The sequence below is a fragment of the Solenopsis invicta genome, chromosome 5, assembly GCF_016802725.1.
Source record: "Solenopsis invicta isolate M01_SB chromosome 5, UNIL_Sinv_3.0, whole genome shotgun sequence".
Taxonomy (NCBI): domain Eukaryota; kingdom Metazoa; phylum Arthropoda; class Insecta; order Hymenoptera; family Formicidae; genus Solenopsis; species Solenopsis invicta.
In genome coordinates, this window is record NC_052668.1 from 4396825 (window position 1) to 4422208 (window position 25384).

Below are 25384 nucleotides of genomic sequence, written 5' to 3' on the forward strand. Positions count from 1 at the left end.
AATGTAGGAAATAAATTTTTTAATTCATTTAAAAAATACATTTGCTTTTTTTAAAAAAATTGTAGTTTTGTAAAAAAAGATTTTTGTTATTTAGTACGCAATACATTTTATAGTTTAAAATATTATTTATTTAACTGAAATACATATTTTTTGTTTAACAAATAAAATTATCTTAATTTGAAGAAATCATTTTTCTATATTAATCAATATTTTTTTACAAAATTAAAAAGTTTTAAAATAAACATACAATTTTGCAAATATACAAAACGATAATTTTTTAAATCCAAATTTAAGTTTTTTTAATTGAATATTTTTTCACTGTAGTCTTAGTTTTAATTCTTAAATTTATGATTATCATGCACCTTGCGAAATGGGGAAAGGTTGCCCAATAAGATAGTGGTAAGTCTTCATGGTTTATATGGCCAGCATAATGCTTAAAGTCTCAGTCTTTCGCTTTCTCTGCCACGTCAAGTTACTCGATCGTGCAACAGCATTTCGATACCACATGTATCTGTGATTCTGATTTATCTTTACGCTTTTACATCAGTGTCATGATGCAGAGTGATACTTCTATTAAAGAAAAGAAATTATCATGTTATTGTACCGCGATGCTTTCATAGTTGTAAGTATATAGACATAAATATTGTTTATAATATATATATATATATATATATATATATATATATATACACGTAAATGTCGACGATCAAAATATAAACGATAAAATATATTTATGCAACTAATGTATGTATTATGTGTTCAAATTACACATAATTCCAATTGATCTAAAAGCAAAAAAGCATAATTTATAAAAACTTATCTTACTTGGGATATGTTTGCATTTAAATCAATATTTTAAAAATTAAAACTTGAAAATTACATAATGGAATATTTAGCAATTGCCCGCATATATATATATATATATATATATATGTTTTTATTGTAATAAAAGACAAATTTATGAAACTTTTCAATCATATTTTTCAATTTCAAATATCCGCTTTGTAGTGAAAATCACAATGACATGTAAAACATTACATAATTCATTACCAAATGTGCTATACTAAAAAAAAAAAAAAAAAAAAAAAAAAAAAATTGTTAAAATATTTCGATCGCCAATATTTAAATTACTCTAGAATTATTCATATTAAAAAAATAAATGTGGATGCACAGCATTTTAAACAATACCTCTCAAATACATCATTTTTACCTATACATCTTCTTCTGCTAATTTGGGATTAATCTTTCTATGATTAAATTGTTCAAGAAAAATTTCAGCAATCTCTCTATAAGTTACAATTCATTATTAAAATATCATATGATTGGTGATCAATGAAGAAATTTTCAAAAAATGTATTTTGGAGGTACATGACAAGTAGAAGAATTTTAATTCTTGCTTGGTTTTCATTTGAAGCAAACTTTAATGGGTTTGTATGATTAATTCTAAATTTACTAATTACATATTTAGTATAATATTAGAAACTTGCAATAATGGGTGATTCTCCTCGATATTATTGCAAGACCAATTGAGTTGATTTTAAATAAGTTAAATAAGTAAAGAATTTGCAAATAAAAAGATTTATTCAGGTTTTACAAGTTTAGAATAATTTAAATAATAATTTGAAAAATATAATTAATTTCTCAAGAAAACGGTTTTGTAATACAGAAGAAAAATGAATCAGATCTTTCCACAGTTCTTTTGAAGATTTAATGAACAATGTAGGTCAACTTTCCAAATTGTTGCAACATTTATATGTACAGGACTTCCAGTAGCATAATCTAAAATAACAGTCTAGTTTTAGATTATATTAAGATTTCAACATTTATAACCTAAATTCATATATCACGTTTCATCAACTGCAACTCCAAATTTTACTTGGAGATTGCTAATTAATTGTTTAGAAATCACTTAAAAGAAAATGATGCCATATAAATACTGTTTCAAAATTCGCGAGTTACGCAAAAATCAATTCAATTTCCTAATTCAATTTCAGAGAATTTATCGAGAGGCGGTAAGAGGGGCTAGCAATCCGTCTAACAATTTCGAAAAAGAACGTAAGCGTATAAATAAATTATGTAACTATTATATATTAACATCATTAACACTTTTTATAATTTGTACAAATATTGTTAGAAGTGTACCTTTCAAACCACAAAATATCATGTTGTTTAAACCTGTAATGATAAATTAATTAAAAATTAGATCCTCAACATAGACAGAATTTTCTCTCTGTTTTACTGTTACATTAATAAAAATAAAATTGGTATTCTATAGCAATTGACAGCCATGTACGAGTTTTTTTACGCGCGTGTGTGTGTGTGTGTGTGTGTGTGTGGGTGGGGGGGGGTGGGTGTGTGTGTGTGCGCGCGCGCGTGTGTATACAAGTAATAAATTTACTCAAAAAGACAAAATATATATAAGCACAAAAAATGCCAAATAGTAAAATGTTTCTATCGTAAAACACATATTATTAAAGATAGCCTGAAAAACATATTCTGGCAAACATTCACAAAAACAATTTTTTATTTATCAGTTTTACAAATTGCAAATTCTTTCGTTATAATGAAATTGATAATTATAGGGATTCTAATAAATAAATTTTTATTTTGTTTTCAGATTCTTGCAGAAAGTTTGAAAAAGAAGTGTTCCAACGACTTTTAGTTAATTAAAGCGCGCAATCAACAATAATTTTCTGATTTGTATATCATTAAATAATTTTCGTCACATGTGTTTCTAAATTCTCTTATGGCTAAACGGCAATCGTATACAATTACAGCCGCGAGCACTGTGAAATCGCGAACAAGACGCATGATAAAATAAAACATTTTTTTTTTTTTTTTTGTTAAAGATAATTCTTGTAAGATACAAATGAAAAACATCCGCGAAAAAATAAACAAGAGGTATTTGTGAATTCGGATATTTGAATAAACGTAAATTTCGAATAAGATTAATTAATAGTACGACCAAAGCGAAAGATGAGCGTCGCGACGGTAGTAAGCACTGCAATAAAAACAGCCACTGCCCTCCTTGGCGTCGGTATCGGTAAAATAACTATAATTCCAGTATTGATCGCCGCGCTCGCGTACTTCAATTACGATCTCATGGACCCGGAAAATCATCCACGCGTGACGAAACAATTAAGAAAAGATTATGACTTTGTTATTGTCGGCGGTGGTTCAGCTGGCAGCGTGCTAGCCAACAGATTAACGGAAAATCCTGAATGGAACGTGCTTCTACTAGAGGCCGGAGGGCACGAAACCGAGATAACTGATGTTCCTATTCTCTCATTATACTTGCATAAGAGTAAACTCGATTGGCAGTATCGCACGCAGCCGCAGGATACGGCTTGCCAGGCGATGGTCGATCGTCGATGTTGCTGGACTAGAGGCAAGGTATATATTGTAGAAGAGATCGCAGTTTTATAATCGAGTTTTATAAAGAAATCTAAAAAAAGAGAATTAAAAGCAGTCAAGAGTATAAAAAAATATTAAGATTTAATGAGAAAATAGATACCATATATTTATAAAGATTTTGTTATAGATATTTTTTAGTTTCAAGAAGCGCGAAAAAAACTGTATTTGTGTAACATAGTATTTCAAATATTTTGAAAATATTCATTTTAAAACGCTCAAATGTTGATTTACGAGGAACATCCAAAAAGTAAGTTTCCCTATCATAAGTAAAAAAAAACTGGCTATAAAATTGGCTAAAAACTGGCCTTCACTGCAATTATTGTTAGCAAAGCAAATTTGAATCATGTAGGCGCCAATACAAGAAGTATCGGACTGCAAATTACATGCGGTAATTCGGTTTTTAACCGCAAAAAATAAAAATGTAATAAATATACATCAACTAATTTCTGTATATGGAGAATAATGCATAAATATATAAATGAGTCGACAATGGCGATCAAAGTATATTAACGGTCGCATGAAAATTCACAAAAATTTTTTTGAAAATTTTTGATCATTCTACTCTCTAAATTTTGCACCGAGTAATTTTCACCTGCTTCCTGCGCTTAAGAAACATTTGGATAGCAAAATTTTTGACAACGACAATAAAGTTAAAACTAAAGTAAAATTATAGCACAGATCCATGGACACGTTTTTTTTTTATAATATTGGTGTCACGTTACGAAAAGTGTTTGAATGTCAATGGTGACTAAGTTGAGAAGTAACTTAAGAATCAAGTTAATAAAATAAAAAAGTGATATAATTGTCCTACCTTTTATTTTACTACAATAGGAAAACTTCTTTTTTGGATGCCCCTCGTATATTCAACATACATTATACTCTACTGCCATGGTGATAATTCCATTGAAAAGCCACTGAATCAGTTGTGTTGAAATTGTAATTACAGTAATTATGAAAATAATATCAATTATTAGATATAGAAACGTTATAATTGTATTATATATTATCACATTATTGTCAAGTATCAAAGGTCAAGCGTATATACATGGTATGCAAAGTTAGAGTGAAAGTAATTCTTTGTTTCATAGCTCGGTAAATAAAACATTTACTTTTGTTTTATGAATCTATAATGTCTATGGGTGCGGTCCACTTAACGCTACAAATGCTTCAAAACATTTGATTGACCAATCAGAACAAAGAATTTTAGTACAGAAAATAACGAATACGAATCGAGCGCGAATTATTGCGTCGTCTATTGACAGCCCTTCCAGTCACATTCTTTGGCTAGTTTTTTTAAACACAATTATATCAAATAGCATTCCACAAGCAAACAACAATATTAAAGATAGTTTTCAATTAATTAAAAAACTCAGTGATATGCAACTCAAAAAGAAATATTCTCTTGATGCTTGTCTTTTTATTTGCCAACATTCTCATAAACATAGCCATCAGGAGCATATCTAACAGATGGGAACACATTTTTAAAAAAATGCAATATTCTCAGAGTAAATTTTCTAAATGCTCGGTTTGTTCTGGAATCTATCTTTTTCAAATTTGACAACACTATATAGATAGAACTTTGATATTCCCATGAGCTCTCCTGTCATTACTGATTTGGTACTTCAGGATCTGGAGACAGAGGTACTAGAAACTTTCGATTTTCACGTATCCTTTTCACGTATAAATACGTGGATGATATTGCCATGGCGATACCTTCCAATATGGTAAATTATTTTCATTCGGTCCATTCACGATTACAGTTCACCATATTGGAAGGTATCACCATTGGCGATAAAAATTGGGAATAATAAACTTAATTTTTTAAACACTACCATCATTCGGTATATCATTCATAATGATGGTTTCATAGAATTTGATTAGTATCACAAGCCGACGTCCTCAGAGCGTTAACTAAACTTTCATTCTTGGCATGTTTCCTTGTTTCACAAAAGCGTGGAGTCGTTGGACCTTGTCGATCAAGCCTTTCTTTTATCTCATCCAAAATTCCACAAGAAGAATTTATAACTAATTATTAGCATCCTTTTCGATAATGACTATCCTCTAGGTTTTATCTTTAGCATCATTTGTGAAAAACTTAGATGCCTTTTCTCGAAAAGATCTATACCACGTGTACTTGTCGATCAATTTAAATTCTTTAAAGAATTTTAGGTAATTGATCAATGTAAAAAATGTTTCATAACATTTGTAGTATCAAGTAGACCGTAACCTGTAACATCGATTACTACATACCGCGACGATTCATTTAATTTCTAAATACAAAGATTCATTGAAAAAATAAAATGCTGGAGACCGTACTAAAATATTAAGTTAAATAATTTATTCACTTATTGTTAGTCGCTACTGCTTTATTTGCGCCATCTTCACAATCGATTAAATGATACTTTAGGTTCTGGGAGGCTGTAGCGTTTTAAATACAATGCTTTATATTCGCGGAAATCGACGTGATTTTGATCAATGGGAAAGTTTCGGTAATCCTGGCTGGGGATATGAAGATGTATTGCCGTATTTTAAAAAGTCACAAGACCAAAGAAATCCATATTTGGCACGCAATACAAGATATCACGGTACAGGTACGTATGTTTTCTCACATTTATCATGCGTCTTTGCATGTATTATGTATAAAAATAAATTTTAAAAATTATCTCTTTGTGTCTTCACGCGCGTATAATAAAGCAGAATAAATATTTTGTATTCTTTTCGAAAGTGGATACTTAACATCTTTCTTCTCAGGTGGATACTTGACTGTACAAGATAGTCCATATGTCACTCCGTTGGGCGTAGCCTTTTTACAAGCTGGAGAAGAAATGGGATACGATATTTGTGATGTCAACGGCCAGCAGCAAACTGGTTTCGCCTTCTTTCAGTTCACAATGAGACGGGGCGCTAGATGCAGCGCCGCCAAGGCATTTGTACGACCCATTCAACTTAGAAAAAATTTTCATCTCTCTTTGTGGAGCCATGTAACTCGAGTGCTGATAGATCCGGAAAGTAGAAGAGCGTATGGAGTAGAATTTATTAGAGATGGTCGTAAGGAGGTGGTGCTTGCCAGAAAAGAAGTAATTCTCTCAGCCGGTTCCATTAATAGCCCACAATTATTAATGCTTTCCGGAATAGGGCCGCGTATACACCTAGAGCAATTAGAAATTCCCGTGATTGAAGATTCACCCGGAGTTGGACAGAATCTGCAGGATCATATAGCTGTTGGCGGACTTGTTTTCCCAATCGATTACAAAGTCAGCATCGTGATGAATCGGATGGTGAATATTAATTCGGCTTTAAGATATGCTATCACCGAGGATGGCCCGTTAACGTCCAGCGTCGGCATCGAGGCGGTTGGCTTTATCTCTACCAAGTATGCCAATCAGAGCGACGATTGGCCTGACATTGAATTTATGTTAACATCATCAAGTACTAATTCAGACGGTGGAAGCCACGTGAAAAGTGCTCACGGTTTAAGCGATGAATTTTATAACGATGTGTTTAGTAAAATCAATAATCATGACGTCTTCGGAGTATTTCCAATGATGCTGAGGCCCAAGTCAAGCGGTTACATAAGACTAAAATCCAAGAATCCTTTAGATTATCCATTGCTCTATCATAACTATCTCACTCATCCAGACGATGTCGCAGTACTTCGTGAGGGTGTTAAGGCGGCTGTTGCCTTTGGCGAGACTAGTAGTATGAGAAGATTTGGTTCAAGATTTCATAACAAACCATTACCCAATTGTAAGCATATTCCTCTCTATACGGACGAATACTGGAATTGTGTGGTGAGGCAATACACCATGACGATTTACCATATGAGCTGCACCGCCAAGATGGGTCCGTCCAATGATCCAATGGCGGTTGTAAATCCAGAATTGAGAGTTTACGGAGTCGACGGCTTACGGGTGATTGACGCATCTATCATGCCGGCCATCACGAGTGGTAATATAAACGCGCCTGTCATTATGATCGCTGAGAAGGGCGCTGATATGATAAAGGCAAGGTGGATGCAACCATCTTATTTCAACAGCGACAATTTTACCGCCTCTGCCTCTTAACACATCAATCAATCGCGTAATTGTATAACGTAATACGCTATATAATACGGACATATATGTCTACTTTGGATCAAATAACTTTAATTTTCTAATTAAGTAGTATTATGTATTTTCGCGGAAAATATTAGTTTCAAATTTAATATCTAAATAGCTTGTAAGAATAAAAACCGAATAGAATAAATGTTACTTGTGACTGTTCAATATTCGTAATATTGAACTTTTCTTATAAATAAAGAATTTTTTCTGTATAGGATATTTCTGAATATTTAGAAATACAACTTACGTTCAGTAATGCAATATAACAGTACAACAGATATACTCATTGTATCTGAGAGATCCTCTAATTCGTCGACTATTTTTATAAATCAATCATCTTGCTTAAAAAAAAAATAGCATTTTCGTCAAATGCAAATGGATTAAAAAATGTGTTTATTTAGTACGGAACGTTGGTATCTCTTCATTACATCGATAAAAACATTATAGAAAATTCAATACTAACCGCAATAAAGTACGGATACTGCAGTAGTTACTGCAGTGACATACTTGTCACGTTAAAATTATGTTAATTAAAAACATTAATCCATAACTGTAACAAAATATTCATATAATTAAATCTTAGATACTCGCGCGGAGACTATCAAAAATATGTATAATTACAATGTAAATACTGCAATGAGTATGAGATTTGCCATAATTGCGTCAGGAATCATACTGGTGATTTCACTATGTATAATAGAAGTGTTAACTAAAATAAAAGTCCAATAACCTATTTTTTCAAAAAACAGATTTTATTATAAATAAAATAATCTTACTAACAATCTTTTCTATTAATTTTATTTAATTTTTTGAAACTTATTCCGATTTTCAAATATTAAGTCATCAGTACTTATACTAATATATTTAATTACTTTAGTATTCACTTAAGAGATCTCTGTAAAAAATAGAAATAATTGTGATAAGTAAAACTAAAATTTCTTATTTATATAAAACAGTTTGCTTCAATAAGCAACTAATATAAAAATTCTCACACCTAGCACAACCATTTCAATAAAATCAAATGTGACTTAAAAGAAAAAAAAAATGTTATTTTTTTGATTAATTAATTGGTTAATTAATTTCCAACTTTTGCGACAATTGATTCGTTAAAAACAATAATTATGTTAACTTAAAATTAATGTTAGCACAACCATAAAGAAAAAGTACAAAATTAAACAAATAAGTATTTTTTGTAGTGTTACTAATTATTTAATATATCATATTTTTGTACAGCAATCGGTTAACCAGATTTTAACAAAAAAATAATAATTAATTTTTATGTGAATCGCATTTGATTATTGAAATGGCTCTGTCTTTAATAAACAAAAATGCCTACAAAATGTAGAGAAATCCAGATTCAAATCTTGACTAAAATAATTTTTTAAAGAAACGTTATCGTCCTCCTATCATTTGTTGTTCCTTTCAGAATTCCGACACTAGATAGCACTAGCATAGCCTATTACTACAATACTCGATATCGACAAAGTCGACAGTCCTATTATGTTAGAACTCTGTTATTTGTAGTTATGATGGTTTCGTAAAAAATAAGATAAATACCAAGTATATGTGTAATATAGCGCAAACTAAATGTATTGTATACATTAAATTAAAAGTGTGTTGTTTCAAGTTTTGAATGATTATTATCAATAACGGTGTTCTATCGAAAAATACTTGGACGTTGGTCACGACAGGTTATTGTTAGTTAAGGTATTAGGTTTTAGATTATGTGCGTGAATGGATCGTAAGGAAAAGTAATGTAACATTAGAGATCGTGTTGAGATAGTGATTATTGAGTGTGGTGCTAAATATTGTCGCTTTATATAATATTACATCATATACATTTTATCAATTATATATATTAATTTTATCAACGATTTGGACACGCCTAGTTATTTTTAGCTTTACTATACTTCGTTGATTATTTTAATTATTTTAACTTTTACGAAATTTATTTGGATTTTATTTAATCATTTTAATTACTTTAACTTTTACGCAATTTATTTAGAAAGACAATGAAATTAAACTTTTGCTGTATACAGTTTTTGATTATCAAAAATATAATTAATCGTTCTAATATTTTTTTCGAACAGTATTAATATACATATGTTAGAAAAGTTATTTAGAGTAAATGTTATACTTAAACAGTTCATTTAAAAAAATTATTTTTGGTACAGAATAAAATACTTTTGTGTTCTATTTTTAATCAAATACTTGACTTCATTGTATGATTTAATATTTGTTTTTGGACATTAATTTTTTTAAATGTTTTTATTTAGGTGTGCTTTTCTTAAAAAGTTTTCTTTAAGATCTTACTGCGTGGCCAATCAAACACTACAAATGCTTCGAAGCATTTGAGTAATCAATCAGAACAAAGAATTTTACAAATTGACCAATCAAAAGATGTTTCGAAACATTTGTAGCATCATCTTGACTCTATATTTTAGCATATTATTGATTAAAAAATATATTTGATTTAAGGCTCCTGAATAGGCTAAAAACTCCATATTGACGGTAGCGATATTGTGAATATTGCGAAAAAAATTAGAATTATTATAATATTATAATAGTGAAACGTGTTGAAGATGAAATTTTGTCTTGCATGTCATTTCTTTATATGTTTCATTATGAAAATGTAACTTTTCGTATTTACCATATTTATAAAAATGGGCCGCAAGTAGAGTTACACATAAAGCAATCTCAAATTTTATACATAAAAGCATATTTTACTCCTTTCAATAACTATTCATATGTTTTACGATTATTTACTGACTATTAGGTGGAAAAAAGAAACTTGAGACCTATTTTTACAAGTGTTTTAAAGTGACCTCATCATTTGTTTTACCCAAATTCTTTTTATTTACAAATGATACACAAAAAATTTCAGCAATTTCCTCTAATCATATGTTTTCTTGTCTGGTTTCACTTTTTGTGCCTTTTACGACTATTTGCTGATTGTCAGGAGAGAATATAATTGTCGAGGCCCATTTTTGTAAGTTTTAAAGCGATATCATTAATTATTCTGTTTTATCCAAATTCTTTTACAAATACCACAGATCAAACTCAAGAGTCTTAAGAAGATTGTAATATATGACACTTTTTTTATATACTTGCCGTAAATATTTTTCTTTAAAAAAAAAGTTGTTTTTGTTAGAAATCTCACTATTTTTTGGTACATTTTTTTCATTAAAGAAAAACATTTTTGATTTAGAAAGACTGTAACATACATTATTTATATATTTGACGTAAATACTTTTTTTTCAAAGATTTTTGTTAAAAATCTCACTACTTTTTATATTTATATATATTTTATTAAAAAAACATTTTTTGTTTAGGAAGATTGTATTAGCATATGACTTTTTATATTAGTGTAAAAATTTTCTTCTTTTTTTAAAAAGATTTTCGTTAGGCTATTTTCTAAAATAAATATTTAAGAAAAACAAAAAATTCATGAAACAATAATAATCAAAATAACAAAAGAAAAAGCGGCAAATACGCGGGGTCAAGCACGGTCAACTGTGCACAATAAAAAATAACTATAAAAAGTTATATATCACATAAGACTTTAATGATCAGACGCTCATCCTTCGAGCCAAAACGTCTGATCATTAATCTTTAGTAAAATAATAATATGATAAGAAAACAAAGCCGCTGAAGCTGAAAAACAATAATAATCGTTCACATTTCTTTGACAAAACGTCACTATGAAGCAAACTATCTGCTGTCAAACTGGCTGTCAAATTCATGATGTCAATTCGTGCGTCAAAAAGTAACAATCAACTATCTCGCGCGTTCTTAGGATGCTGGTCCATAATAATCAAAACTTTAGAAAAAGACTCTCAAAGAAAAAAAAAAATGGGAGTTAATCAAAATCTTGTAAACTTAGTACGTTCCTAACTTTTAATGGCTGGACTCTCCATGGAGTGATTTTTATCGAAAACAAATATTAACCTATAACTGTTTTTAATTTAGAAAATGTCTTCATTATCGCTCAATACAATAAAAATTTATTCAATTTTTACTTTTTTAAGTATTCTTTCTAGTATGTTACTTACAAGAAGGCTGCAAAATGCGGATCACTGATTTTAATAAAATTTTATAAGTGTATAGTATTCACTCACACATTTACTGTAGTAAAGTTCGTTGCGGATATTCTCAAGAAAATAATTTTTTTTCTTTTTATTTAAATCTTAATTTTTAAATTGTCATATACAACTTTTAGACCCTTTTTAATCATTTAATATAAAATAAGTTATTAAAAAAATCAAGGAATTTAAAAATTCTCTCCTATTATTAAAATTTCTCATAAATACAAAAAGTATATTTGCAATAAAAATTTACCATCGCTGTTTGACAACTTATTATAAATTTATTTATAGCTTTCAGTGTGGTACTCATAAAAACAATTGAAATATAATATTTCCTTGCACCATGGACATAAAATCATTGACATTTTATGTGCACAGTCTTTGCATTTCATTTGATTAAGAGAATTTAGAAAACAAATTTTGTTAACATTTTGGAAAAGACTTCTTTCATTTGTTATTTGATGCAAACCATGTATATTTTAACATGCCACAAAAGATTAGTGCGGTTAATCGATTGTGAACTAAAGAATGTATTTTAATAACATCCTCACAATTGGCTATTTCTCTATTGTTTTTAAGGGGATAGGTACAATTTTGTAATTTTTTGATAAAATTTTTAACTTGTTTCTAAAAATGTCGCAAGGCTGGCATAAAAGAGTACACTTTGACGAAATAATTTTTATTTGACAAGTCGGAATATCATCGTCGTTTACAAAAACTTCATCGTACATTTGTAAACTTGTTTGATCACCCCAAGAATCTATTATTAATAAAAACTTTTCCCTTTTTACATATGTTAAAAAGAAAAAAAATGCTTTCTTAAAAAAAAATTTTTTAAATTCTTTTCTCGAGAATATATGCCTAATAGCCATAATAAACTGTTTTACTACAGTAAATGTGTGAGTGACAACACACCCATAAAATTTTATTAAAATCGGTGACCCGCATCTCGCGATCTCTCCTTGTTATTTTCTTTTATCATAAAAAAGTAAAAATAAATTTTTTAATTTCTAAAAATTATGGTTTTGGTTAGAACAACATTCTATTTTCTCCATTCTGTTATTTTTCCGAGATTCTATTTTTCAAAGTTGCAACTGTCATGGAACAGCATCTTTTTATTCTCTCACTCGATCGCTCTTTTATAATTGTTATAAACAAATTGTTGATAATTGACTGTAGAGGAAAACTATTTGCGCCAATCGATTCAACGGGAAAAATTATTAAAGAAACATGACGCTTTTTTGTTACAGTTGTTATAAAAAAATTAGTTGCATAATATTTTTTTGATAAAGAGACAATGGTCGAATTCCGTCAAGCGCATGATGTGTGTAATGTAACATTTTATCCTTGTTTAACGTTTGAAGATCAACAAAGATTACGTCATGCGCATTATGCGGTTTACAGAACTCAGCTTAAAATGTGTGATATAACATATATATGTCAAATTAACGAAATCAAATAATTTGTCATTGAGAAGACAGTAAATGCGATTTGCTGCCAATCTGCCGGCTTTTTGGCAATATATTGCAAGCAACGCTGACAAATAACACAATACCCGCTCACTATTGATTGTTAATTTGTTGTGTATTTTGACAAACAGATGCTGTTGTATGTTTGCGTGATGAATGCTATTACTTTCGTAATAACAAAGCTACTTGATGTTTGTTGTCAATCTGTCATTAATGCGTTCGACAGACCTTCACGTTTATCCGAGCCATTTGTTGTTAACATACATTGTTGTATGTTTGTACATTGTAATATTTTTGCGAGATGTTTGCTATAGGAAAACTACTTGGTATTTGGCATCAATCTACCATTCTGTCATATATTTTTCCGACAAAGATTGTTGCATTTTGACGAAAGTGTGTTAACAGAATTAGCAATAATAAAGTATGTTTCTGATTTGCGGCTTTTTGACTACGGCTTTTGCCAACATTTGAGATTGCAGAAAATGTTATAATAATAAAATTAAAAATAATATTCATTTGTAACGTAATAATTATTTTCGAAAATATCTCATTAAAATTAAAATCACAAGTTGTAGGATATCACATAAAGTGCGAGCAAAGTGCCCGACAAAAAAAACATACACGTGTCGCTCGCTCTTGCTCTCTCTTAACATAATCGGAATGTACGACGCATTTCGATAAAGAGAAATGAGTTTGCAATAGGCATGCAGAATGAAAATTATCACTTTTTGTTGAAGCTATTCTTATTTTTTGCGTGCTAGTTTTGATGAATATTTGTATAGTTTTGTTATAAATAAAAAAGAATAACAATAGTTATATTGTATTAGTGGCTCATTAAAACTACCAAAATTAGGCTTTATAAGAGAAAAATACCGCTCAAAGCGGCATTTATACAGAAATGCTAATCAAATCCAGTTGTTGCCAGTGTGTTTCTATTATTTTTGGATTTGACCGATAAATCGCACAAATGTTTCTGCAAATGCATCTCATTGTAGAATTACAGGATGTTAATTAATTTAAGTTAATTTGAGGACGGAAGACAGAATGTAGTTATGTAAGAATATAAAAGTATTTCACATATTTCTCTGAATGTGACACTGATAAAAATTATAACATTTAAAGAGAATGTTAACCGATATGTGAAGGCACAATATAAATAATCAAAATGCCTTATCAGTCGTAGCTAGATCTTAATGCGGATATTTATTGCGTGATTTTATCTTATACCTTATCAAGTTCGCAAAACTGTATGCCGAATAAATTTTCAGTTTTAAAACACGGTTTTAAATAGAACAAGAAATAGTAATATCAGGTTATTAAGTTGAAAATTGATTTTATAATAAATAATGCTAACGAGCATCTAATGCAGTAATGATACCAATGAGAACCCTTTCTTCATAAAAAATTATAAAGAAACTGTATTAATTAAAATATAAAATTATACCATATATCACATATTCGTGTCAATATCTCGCCTTTTCACAATATAAGATTTTTCAGAATACGTCTAGAAATAAGGTTATTGTGTCGAAAAGTCACAAAGGTAAAACGCGGTCAACAAGATTACATCTTCTTTCCCCATCGATTCTCGTAGTGAGTAAAGGTTTAACGGGAGAATCGAAGCGCAGCGCGGTGAGAAAACATAACGAGATGTAAATGTACGGATTGGAGAAGTGCTACCTGCTGAACGGCACGTAGGCATCGCAGAAGAGAGAAAGTGTGCGCACGAATAAATCTGTCTCCCCTCTTAACGCGGCGGCCGCGAAAGCAAAGAGAAAGATACCGTTACCATACATGAAAGACAGGAAAGTCTCCCATATGCAATTCACGTGTACGAAAAGAAAACAATGTGACACTCTCATTAAACTCTCCTCGATAATATTTGTTGTGAAATCAATAACGCATATCAATAACGTCGGAGCGAACATCTCTTATTTGCATTTAATTTTTTGTACCTTACCACAAAAATTAATTATTTAATATATTAATTTATTAAACAAAACAAATGATTATATATATATATATATATATATATATATGTAAAGTAAAGCAGAAGTTATTGAGAACATTAGTCTTGGCGTTAATCTTTCGTGCTAAATAATTTCCATTGTGGAGATAAACGCGACTTGTCGAGCGAAAAGTCCTCATTCGGTTGTTACGATTGGATATAAACAAACGCGTTTGTGTACTATTTGAGTAAATAAATTACTTTTTATACTAAAATTTTCTTTGATATTAATCACAAATCAATATTTATAATCCGATTTTTTTGAAAAATAATTTAAAAATTCTAATTCTAATTTATAATGAATACGTTCAGCAAACTCAACAGTTGAGTGAGCGCACGCTGTGTATGTTATTGGTGTATTCTTTTAGGTCATGCAATTAGACCTTTAGATATAGAAGACCAATAACAGCGAGTGTTCACTCAACTGTTGAGTCCACTGGACGCAACCAATATTCCAGTATGCGCACTTCATTAACAGTCTTTATCAGATGATTCTATTTTAATGTTTTTAATGATAATTTACTGATTTTAATGAGTTATTTCTTTTTAATTTCTTGTTTTTTAAAAAAGACCTATTTGATTTAGGCCAAATATTACATAATCCCCAGTAAAAAAAAATCGAAGTATGTTTTATTTGATGTTACATTAACTACAGAGATGTATTATAAGAAATTTCAGCATATTTGGATGATTTACTTTTCTATAACAACACACACACACACACACACACACACACACACACACACACACACATACAGTAAAAAATAAAATGCTAATTTAACACTTTTGTATGTCCCAAAAAGTCCACTCTAAATTTTAAGTTAAAATAACTCAAAAGTTAAGTTAAAATAACTTTTATTTTAACTTAATAACTTAAAAGAGTCATTTTAACTTAATCTTTAAATTATTAATTTAAAATTTAGAGTGGACTTTCTGTGACATTTTATTTTTTTTACTGTGTACACACACAAACACACACACACACACACACACAAATAAGTGTGGAATGTACACTTTGTTCAAATTATTGAATGCTATTCTGTCAAAAAAAAATTGCGAGATGAGATAAAACGCATACTGTATGCATTTTGCTTATCTCACTATTTTTTTCTTGACAGAATGGCATTTCATAATTTGAACAAAGTGCTCTTTCCACATTTATTTCTTTTCTTCTTTTTCCTTGTTTTGTCTTTCTTTTTCTTTGTCTTTCCTTTAAATATAAACACCATTTTTTTGTCACACAAAAAATGCAACTAAAGAAATTTTTTTTCTCACTTATTATGAATTCTTGGATTGTAAAAATATATTCCCAAGGTAATGCCTATTAATAAAAATAAACATAAGAACAGTTTAAAAATCTTGTTTACGTGGGCTATAAAAATACAAATGTATAAAGAAAATCTTCAAAAGCAATGCAAAAATACTTTAATCTATTTAAAAAAATTCGAATGCGCGACAGCCTTTATATTACGGGATCAAGTGTTCGTATACGACGTTAGCATTGAAAGGATGTATTACAGGCACAACTGGTTTTCACTCCGAACATTCACCGATGTACCGCAGTCTGGTTCTTGCCGGCGCTAGTTTCATTCCGCTGCCATTTTGCCGGTTTATCATTGGATATTCTTACGCTTCTGGCAAAATTGAACCTTATCAGTTAAATTGGTATCAAACTCTCAATGGTTATTTTTTTCGTTACACATTGCAGAATACAACCGAGATGTGATTTGATTTTAGTATAACCGCAAATATTAAAAGAGTACGATTGATGTCATAAGAAAATGTCAAGTAAAAGTAAAGAAAGTTAACCAGAGATCGAATAAAAGCCAGTGAAACAACGTGTGGAAAAGCAACGTGGAAATGTACAGAAGTGACAGATCAACGGGTGCAACACGGCATATTGCCGATGTGAGCATGATATCATTGATTATCATTGTTAGGATATCTTTGTGACATCTATACAACAGCTGCATTTGCAAATGTACTAATAACATCAATACATTACGCAAAGTTACAACTCAGTTCTTGCTGAATAAAACATTATTTGATCACGTTAGCAGAAAGAAATAGATAGAAAATATGACATGGAATGTGTGTGGAAATTAAAGACGCTAACACAATGCTAAAACTATTCGAGTTGTAAGAAATTTATGGAATCTACAATAAGGTATGTTTATATTCAAATAATATTAATCCATAAAATATAGCATCTAAAATGTAATAAACGTTTTTTATTCTCTTCTCGTTCTTCTGCTATATACAGTGTCCCAAAATTCGCGACTCAAAATACTAGGGCAAGATAGTCCTTGAGAAATGAAGTAAAATAATTATTTGTCGATTGATATTTCAAGCAGTAATTTTTTAAATATAATAATCAGTCAGAGGTTACGTTTAGTTGGTTGCTTGTCATGTAATCACTAATACTATCATTCGCGGATATGTGACCGTCTAAACATACTTTCTGATTGACTAACTTTAAATTATTATATCTAAAAAAAAAATTACTTCTTACAATAAAAATCTACAAATAATTATTTTATTTAATTATTTTTCGAAAATTTTCTTGCTATAATATTTTAAGCTATAATATTTATTTATAAATTTCGAGACACCCGGTATAATGTCGTATGTTTATATAATGATCTGAGTAATTATTCGTGCAGTTAATTACTCAGGCATTGTACAAAGTGTAAATTAATAAATGTTAAATAGTCTAGGATCGTATTTCTATCGATTAAACAGTAAAACTGTTAATATATATATATATATATAAAATTTAGAAACACTTAATTTTTAAAGTAGGAGGAATTTTATTCTGAAACACTGGGATATTTTAAAAACTGGAATATTTCGGAGCAATTGGGAAAAAAAGTTTCATACAAAAGTTGTATGATTTGAAGGAGGATAAATTACCATAAAATCAAATTTCGATCAAAGAATCAACGTTTCAAAATTACATAAAAGCTCCATTTTTTATAAAACTTTAACTGGAATTGGAATGATTTTTTAATATTTATAACATGATTCGTTTATTATTCTATATATAAAAGTACTAAAACAGAACTATAAAAAAATCAATAGTTTTTGAAATATTTTATTCTTTATTTTGATAGATTTCGATGTCAAATTAATTAATTTATTTTTAAGATATTTTCACTGTTTTACAGTAAAGAACTATGCTCAGTTTTTTATGAAATTTGGACCTTCGTTAAACGTAGCTAGAATTGTAGGGCATCACAAGAGAAAAGTTCCATAGGCACAACCTTGTAAAATAACTCCCCTGAGTACTAGATCTGTTCAAAGTTCGTTATTATAATTATGTATTGTCGTATGGTTGGGTGTTGTGTGCATGTGATTACTACAGTCCAGATCTCGGTGGCGTTTTCTCCCATTCCGAGCGACGCGCGCCGCGAGAAGCAGCGGCCGATACACCGGTAACGGTATAGCGGTCTACCATAACAAACGGGATACCATCGCAGTGGCCTTGCTTCTCACGAGGCTCGGAGTAGGAGAAAACGTCATCGAGATCCAAACTCTGGTGGATTACAGTCACACGGTATCTGGTACATGTCTAGACAAAGACATTCATTGTGCCAGCAAGATCAACCGTCTTTGTAGTTTTAGACAGTTCTGATAATGAAGAGGAAGCTGAAAATGAATAAGGTCCATATGTTCGTCAACCGTCAATTTAGTAATTGAAACCTTTTGTTACGTACTTCTATCGATTAATATATGACTCATAATAATAATTCACGGGTCCAAACTAGACAGTTCTTTCTTTTATCTCAGAAATTAAGTGTTTCTAAAATCTATGTTCGTGTAAACTACATATTTTTAATATTTGATTGATGGAAATACATCCCTAGAATATTTGACATTTATTTATTTATTTATACCTTATACATTTGGCGCAATCGTATCTTTTAATAACATAAAAATTTCGCATATTACATAAAAAGTTAACCTTGCTACATTGTAAGAAAGATTATTTCTATAATCTTTTTTTATATTACTCTTAAGTTGGAACAAAATTTGGTTGCAACATATATGTGGTTAAATAAATCTATGTACAAATATAAATATTATCTGTAAATTTCATTTTAATAACGCAAGAACTTTTTATACCAATCCAATACTTTCTACATTATTTCTCTCTATATGTTTTAGATACATAATTCGTGTGATTCGCATATGACGTTTACATATACGTTTATGATATTTAAAGTAACAATATATATGTACTTTATTTTGTTATTAGGAAAGATCTAATTAGAGATTTACTTTCAGACGACTCGCATTTTCTATTAACGTTCAATTTTCTATTATTGAAAGAATAATTTTCTCGTATGACATGCATTTGGATATTGATGTTGGGCGGTGAATATACACGGAAATGGCAGCAGTATTAACAAGCTTGATTGGCACGACTTCCGTTCTTGGACTTAGTTTGATTCCACTTTTAGCTATCGGACTTACCGTCTATAGATACAACAACCTCGATCCAGAATCACATCCGCAAAATGCACGCGAGGTATGAAGGAAAAATTAAATAAAAAAATAGTAACTAGAAGAATTTATTTATACAACATGTAGGCTTTAGACACTTTTTATACAGCTGATAAAGTAATACTCATGATTCACTATCGACTAAACAGACATGAAACTGAAAAATCTGCAACACAAAAGTGAAAGGAGCAAGAAGCTAGTTCTCGCTTCTATTCTGTGTTAGCTGGAATAATTCAATTTCGAGGCAAAAATTCCTCTAATGTTTAATACTGTAATTATCATATAAATTACTTGTCTTCATTACACCTTGCCGTAATAAAGGTATAATTTAATACTTTTATAATTTAATGAGAAAGCATCTGTGAAACAACTTTTAATTATTTCTAAATTTTCAGAAATGTCAATAACCATTTGTTTAAAGTATGCAATTATTATCTACATGTTTTCTTGTTGTTTGGTCAATAAATTTTTAAAATACCATAAATCAATTATATTTAAGTGAAAGACTCGAGATTTAACAAAATTCCAAATGAGTACAAAGGTTAATGAGAGTCAAGCGAGCAAATAGCAAAGAGTTACGTTATTCATTGCTTCGCTGGTCTTCGTTGATTTCTTGGAGATCAAGTTATTTCCTTTGATTATATACACGGTGGAAAATTTGCACTCTCGGCAAACCGTTAGTGATTCATCCGCACACCGGATCGATGATGGTTAATTATCAATCAAAATTGCTATTTGAACTTGTTACACGCTAATGATGACTCTGAAGAGAGTCAAAACGTTCGAACATTTCATTGAATAAAAGAGAGAATTCCTTAGTCTATGAATGATGTATTTGTTTTGCGTATTATGAACCATGCTTGAACTCATTAGCTTTTATACTCATTTAGAATTTTGTTAATACCATAAATGTTGATTATATTAGTATAGTTATAAATTAACATTATCATAAGCAAAATATTTGCTATCTCAGCAAAACTCTATACTTAAATCCTTCATAAAATGACTAAAAAGTTAAATATAAAAAAAAACATATTTTATAGTCGCTGAACAATACATTCATGACTTCTAATCAGAATTTCAACAAAATTTTAACCTTTTTTAAAAAAAAATTTTTAATATCACATAAAAAGTCATTTTTTGCATATTAAATCTCAATTATTTCGAAAACCTGACGCTGATAAAAATTAGTTTGCGACATCGTTTTCAGCATCCAAAAATTTATAAAAAAACATCTTGTTTTAGTTCAGAATAATTAAAAAGAAGTATTATTTTGTAAATTAGTGTTATTAATGAAATGGATGAATCTAATAATCGATTTAATAATAGAGAATATATAAAACTTATTTAAGTTCAAAGACAACATATTTGTTTAAATTAATGTTACGCTTTCTCTTTAAAATCATATTCTTTTATCCGCCCCATACTTGATAACTTTAGTTACATAACTAATCGCAATGTGATTTCAGCTATTACGAATGTATGACTTCATAGTAGTCGGAGGTGGCAGCGCGGGTGCCGTAGTGGCCTCGAGATTGTCGGAAGTAACAAACTGGACGGTGTTACTCTTAGAAGCTGGCGATGATGAGAACGAGATTTCAGATATTCCACTGCTTGCCGGATACACTCAACTCACAGATTTCGATTGGAAATATAAAACTTCACCACCCAGTACGTCTGCTTATTGCCTCGCTATGATAGGCGACAAGTGTAATTGGCCACGCGGTCGCGTTCTTGGAGGAAGTAGTGTCCTCAACGCAATGATTTATGTTCGTGGTAATAGGTACGTATATATAATAGAGGAGAAGAGAGTATTATGGCTACTGTCGACAATACGGCTACCCCTATTATTTCCGTTATTAGGTGACGTATTCTAACAATTGCTTATGGAGTTATTCGTTTAGTAGCCCGTCGTTTTTTAGTGATGCTAATATGCCAATACATAATGACTGACAATTGTTATAGCGCATTTTTACTTTTGAGCACTTCTAAACTTTTTCAAGGTACACTAAACCTTTAATTACATACACTTTCTCATTATTCTTAAGCTTGAGTGTATTATCACACGAAGGTACATACACTCGAGTGTTTTTTTGTTATTTAACTTTTTATTCGGCCGTATACATTTCGAGTTATACAAAGTTAAAATAATAACATGGAATTTTGTTAATATGGTTTTTTAAGCAAAATTTTTATATCGAAATATTTCTTTGATAAATCGATTGTCATTCTAAAGAGCGGTGTTAGAAACATTAAAGACATTTTATGCTTGTTGTTTAATGTTAAACAAGAATATAATGATATTTTTAATGAAATTTCTAATGGTATTTTCAAAGCTTCTGAATGTAGAAAAATTCTAAACAATGAAAAATTAAAAATATATAATTTTGTAACAAGATACTGTGTTTCTTTTAAACTAAACTAATTTTTTTTTAATTATTGTTATGGATAATCATATTACAACCACTTTTTTTCTTCCAGCAATTATGCAGTGCATTAGATTTTTATAAATCACGTCCTAAATAATAAATATTTCATTACTTTAAATCTAGAATTTGTCAAACAACACTCTGACGAATATAATCGTTCAAGCTCTAATAAAAAAATATTAATTATTTATAAACAAAGTTATTCAATAAAATAAAAATAGGTGGCATACTACTCTCTTCTCCTCTATAATTTTAGAAATGTCATATTAACAAATTGAAATGATCAGTTAATAAATAAAAGTTTTCTTGTAGGCACGATTACGACAATTGGGCTCGATTAGGAAACACGGGATGGAGCTATGAGGAAGTGCTCCCATATTTTCTCAAGTCCGAAGACAATCGTAATCCATATTTAGCAAGAACCCCTTATCACGAAACAGGAGGTTATCTGACGGTGCAGGAGCCATCCTGGAAAACTCCTCTGGCAATCGCTTTTTTGCAGGCTGGTCAAGAGATGGGCTACGAAAATCGCGATATAAATGGATTCAATCAAAGCGGCTTTATGTTGATGCAAGCGACGATTCGACGTGGTAGTCGATGTTCGACAGCAAAGGCTTTCCTACGACCGGTGAAGAATAGACCAAACTTGCACATAGCGATGCACGCTCAGGTACTAAAAGTGCTCTTCAATGCTGACAAAAGAGCAACGGGCGTAGAATTTCTTCGCGATGGCAAACGACAGATCGTAAGATGCAGAAGAGAAGTTATCTTATCCGCCGGCGCAATTAATTCTCCTCAGTTGCTTATGCTATCCGGAATCGGTCCTAGTGAACATTTGAACGAGTTCAGTATACCAGTGATATCCGATTTACGAGTTGGAGATAACCTTCAGGATCATGTGGGCCTTGGCGGGCTAACTTTTTTAGTGAACGAGTCAATCACCTTGATAAAGGAGCGATTTCAAACCGTCTCGGTGATGTACGAGTACGTCATGAAGGAGCGAGGGCCTCTAACTACACCGGGAGTAGAGGCATTGGCTTTTCTCAATACCAAATATGCTGATAAATTCGGCGATTATCCGGATATGCAGTTTCATTTTGCGCCAAGTTCCATCAACTCCGATGGCGAACAAATAAAAAAGATTCTCGGCCTCAGAGATCGTGTGTATAACATTATGTACAAGCCCTTGCACAATGTCGAGACCTGGTCGATTCTGCCACTTTTGCTACGCCCTAAGAGCACAGGTTGGATAAGATTAAAAAGTAGAAACCCTTTGGTTCAACCGGATATCAATCCCAACTACTTCACGCATAAGGAGGACATGGACGTTCTTGTAGAAGGGATTAGGTTGGCGATGAGGGTATCCAATACAAGCGCGTTTCAGCGATTTGGCTCGAGACCTCACACGATTCGTATGCCGGGCTGTCACAAATATTCTTTCGATACATACGAATATTGGGAGTGCGCCATACGGCACTTTACATTTACAATTTACCATCCAACAAGTACCTGCAAAATGGGTCCACGAAGTGATTCCAAGGCAGTCGTGGACCCACGATTAAGAGTTTACGGAGTGAAAGGACTTAGAGTCGCTGACGCTTCTATAATGCCAACTATTGTCAGCGGCAATCCAAACGCGCCGACCATCATGATCGGCGAGAAAGCCAGTGACATTATTAAGGAAGATTGGCGGATAATTGGAAAACAAAGTGTTGCAAGACATAGAGGATGAATGAAATCGCGATTTTTGGATTGTATATCCTATATTGTCATATAGGATATGACCGAAAATTCAAATATATCATACAAGAAATGATATTAAAATTTCTTTTACTTTCTTTTTATAACATTCTTATAATACCGATTTTTTTATACATTTTATTGCTACTAAATCGTAAACGTGAGTTATAGGCAATTTTCATCTTCTGTTTTATGATAAGAATTCGGTGAGAAACCTGCCAAGATTCGCTTAATATTCTAAATAGGATCCAATTAGAAAGATACATTTATAAAACAAGTTAATGTACTAAGATCTGAGATTAATCCTTATGGGATATTATATGATGTGAAAGATTTTCTTATTATACATATTTTAAATGTAAAGAGGGAGAGAAAGAGGGAAAGAAAGAGAGAGAGAGAGAGAGAGAGAGAGAGAGAGAGAGAGAGAGAGAACGTGACAAAACAAGAGAACTTTGTGCATGTTGAGAAAATGTTTATATTATGTACATATATTAAGATGAAACATCGAGTGTTTCAGAGTCAATAAACTAGAAATTTTAATGACCATAGTATGGCAGTGCCATTCTATGTAAAATATTCTATGTATTCTATGTAAAAAATATTGACTAATTTATTTTATTAAACGTTAATTAATTATACTATGTGTATTTATTTTTATGCATCATAGATAATACTCCTCTTTCGTATGTAATAACATATAAAGTACATAGGTATTAAGAAAATCCTAATATCAAAATATCGAAGATACAATAGTTTTTAGATGAGAAAGGTTCAAAGTTGGCAAATCAAACTGTGACTCCAAAATTTGCACGAAAGTCTGTTATTACTGAGTGTCACACGAAGTTTAGAACATCTACATAATTTGTTAAACTTATCATTTTGCAAAATTGATAAGTTTATCCTTATGCGGATAAACCATATTAAATAAAATTTGTTTTATTAATTATTAATTATAATATATAATCGAGTATTCGTTATTAGAACGCATTTGCCAGAAATGTAAAAAGGACTACTCGATATTTTCGATGTACGAAATCGTGACAACTTTCGAATCCCAAGTGGGCGGATGTAATTTTACATAACGTTGCATCTCATGCCAAAGAGAGTCGCGCGTAGCGAAGCGCATATTCTCACGCATGCGCGAGTCTTTTTATTCTCTATTTCCGCTTCCTAGTCTTATCTGTTAACGCATCTGACAGAACGAATATAGTAATTTAACGAATATAGCAATTCAACGAAGCAATACATGCTGTTGCAAATTAATAACAATATTTCCTCTTTTTTGCAGGCATATTTAATATTTTTTTTAAATTATACTGCTTTCGCAATGTCTTTGTTATACCGTTAAATCGAATCTTGATGGCATCATGCTTATCTTTCCTTCTATTCAAGTATATACGAAATATTATTCAAAGAGTACGAAAAGAAATAGACTACCAGGAAAGTGAAAGTAACCATCGTATTTACATCGGATTTTAGTCTGTTAATTTTATACGAAAATAGCTTGCGTAAAGCTTGCATACAACTAACGAAAGAAAGTGTTGATGAGAGGAAGAAGGTGTAGAAATATATTACAAGCAGTATGGACAAACTTTCCAATGTGTAATTTTTAATAATTAAATATTTATAGCTT

General features: G+C 30.6%; 3 protein-coding genes across 4 annotated transcripts in view; 2 read left to right on the forward strand and 1 right to left on the reverse strand.

The window, feature by feature from the left end:
• The window catches only part of LOC105194942 (flotillin-2), a 272683-nt gene that overhangs the window by 189374 nt on the left and 57925 nt on the right, over positions 1-25384 (reverse strand). The gene's annotated exons all lie outside the window — the stretch shown is intronic.
• LOC105194946 (glucose dehydrogenase [FAD, quinone]) lies at positions 407-8291 on the forward strand. Of its 2 annotated transcripts, XM_039449361.1 has the most exons (5): positions 407-622; positions 1995-2055; positions 2618-3393; positions 5822-6005; positions 6166-8291. In XM_039449361.1, the coding sequence occupies exons 3-5, from the start codon at positions 2977-2979 to the stop codon at positions 7476-7478; spliced, it is 1914 nt and encodes a 637-aa protein (XP_039305295.1). In that variant the 5' UTR covers positions 407-622; positions 1995-2055; positions 2618-2976; the 3' UTR covers positions 7479-8291. The 2 variants fall into 2 exon arrangements, with proteins under 2 accessions (XP_039305295.1, XP_011158384.1); XM_011160082.3 differs by lacking the exon at positions 1995-2055.
• LOC105194947 (glucose dehydrogenase [FAD, quinone]) lies at positions 16270-24389 on the forward strand. Its single transcript, XM_039449363.1, has 4 exons — positions 16270-17243; positions 19364-19607; positions 21052-21365; positions 22324-24389. Exons 2-4 carry the CDS (start codon positions 19470-19472, stop codon positions 23741-23743), a joined length of 1872 nt encoding a protein of 623 aa, XP_039305297.1. The 5' UTR covers positions 16270-17243; positions 19364-19469; the 3' UTR covers positions 23744-24389.

Coding starts and splice junctions, on each gene's coding strand:
- LOC105194946 (XM_039449361.1), top strand. CDS start 2,977: ATGAGCGTCGCGACGGTAGTAAGCACTGCAATAAAAACAGCCACTGCC. Junction 3,394..5,821: donor GTTGCTGGACTAGAGGCAAG/GTATATATTGTA, acceptor ATGATACTTTAG/GTTCTGGGAGGCTGTAGCGT. Junction 6,006..6,165: donor TACAAGATATCACGGTACAG/GTACGTATGTTT, acceptor CTTTCTTCTCAG/GTGGATACTTGACTGTACAA.
- LOC105194947 (XM_039449363.1), top strand. CDS start 19,470: ATGGCAGCAGTATTAACAAGCTTGATTGGCACGACTTCCGTTCTTGGA. Junction 19,608..21,051: donor ATCCGCAAAATGCACGCGAG/GTATGAAGGAAA, acceptor ATGTGATTTCAG/CTATTACGAATGTATGACTT. Junction 21,366..22,323: donor ATTTATGTTCGTGGTAATAG/GTACGTATATAT, acceptor GTTTTCTTGTAG/GCACGATTACGACAATTGGG.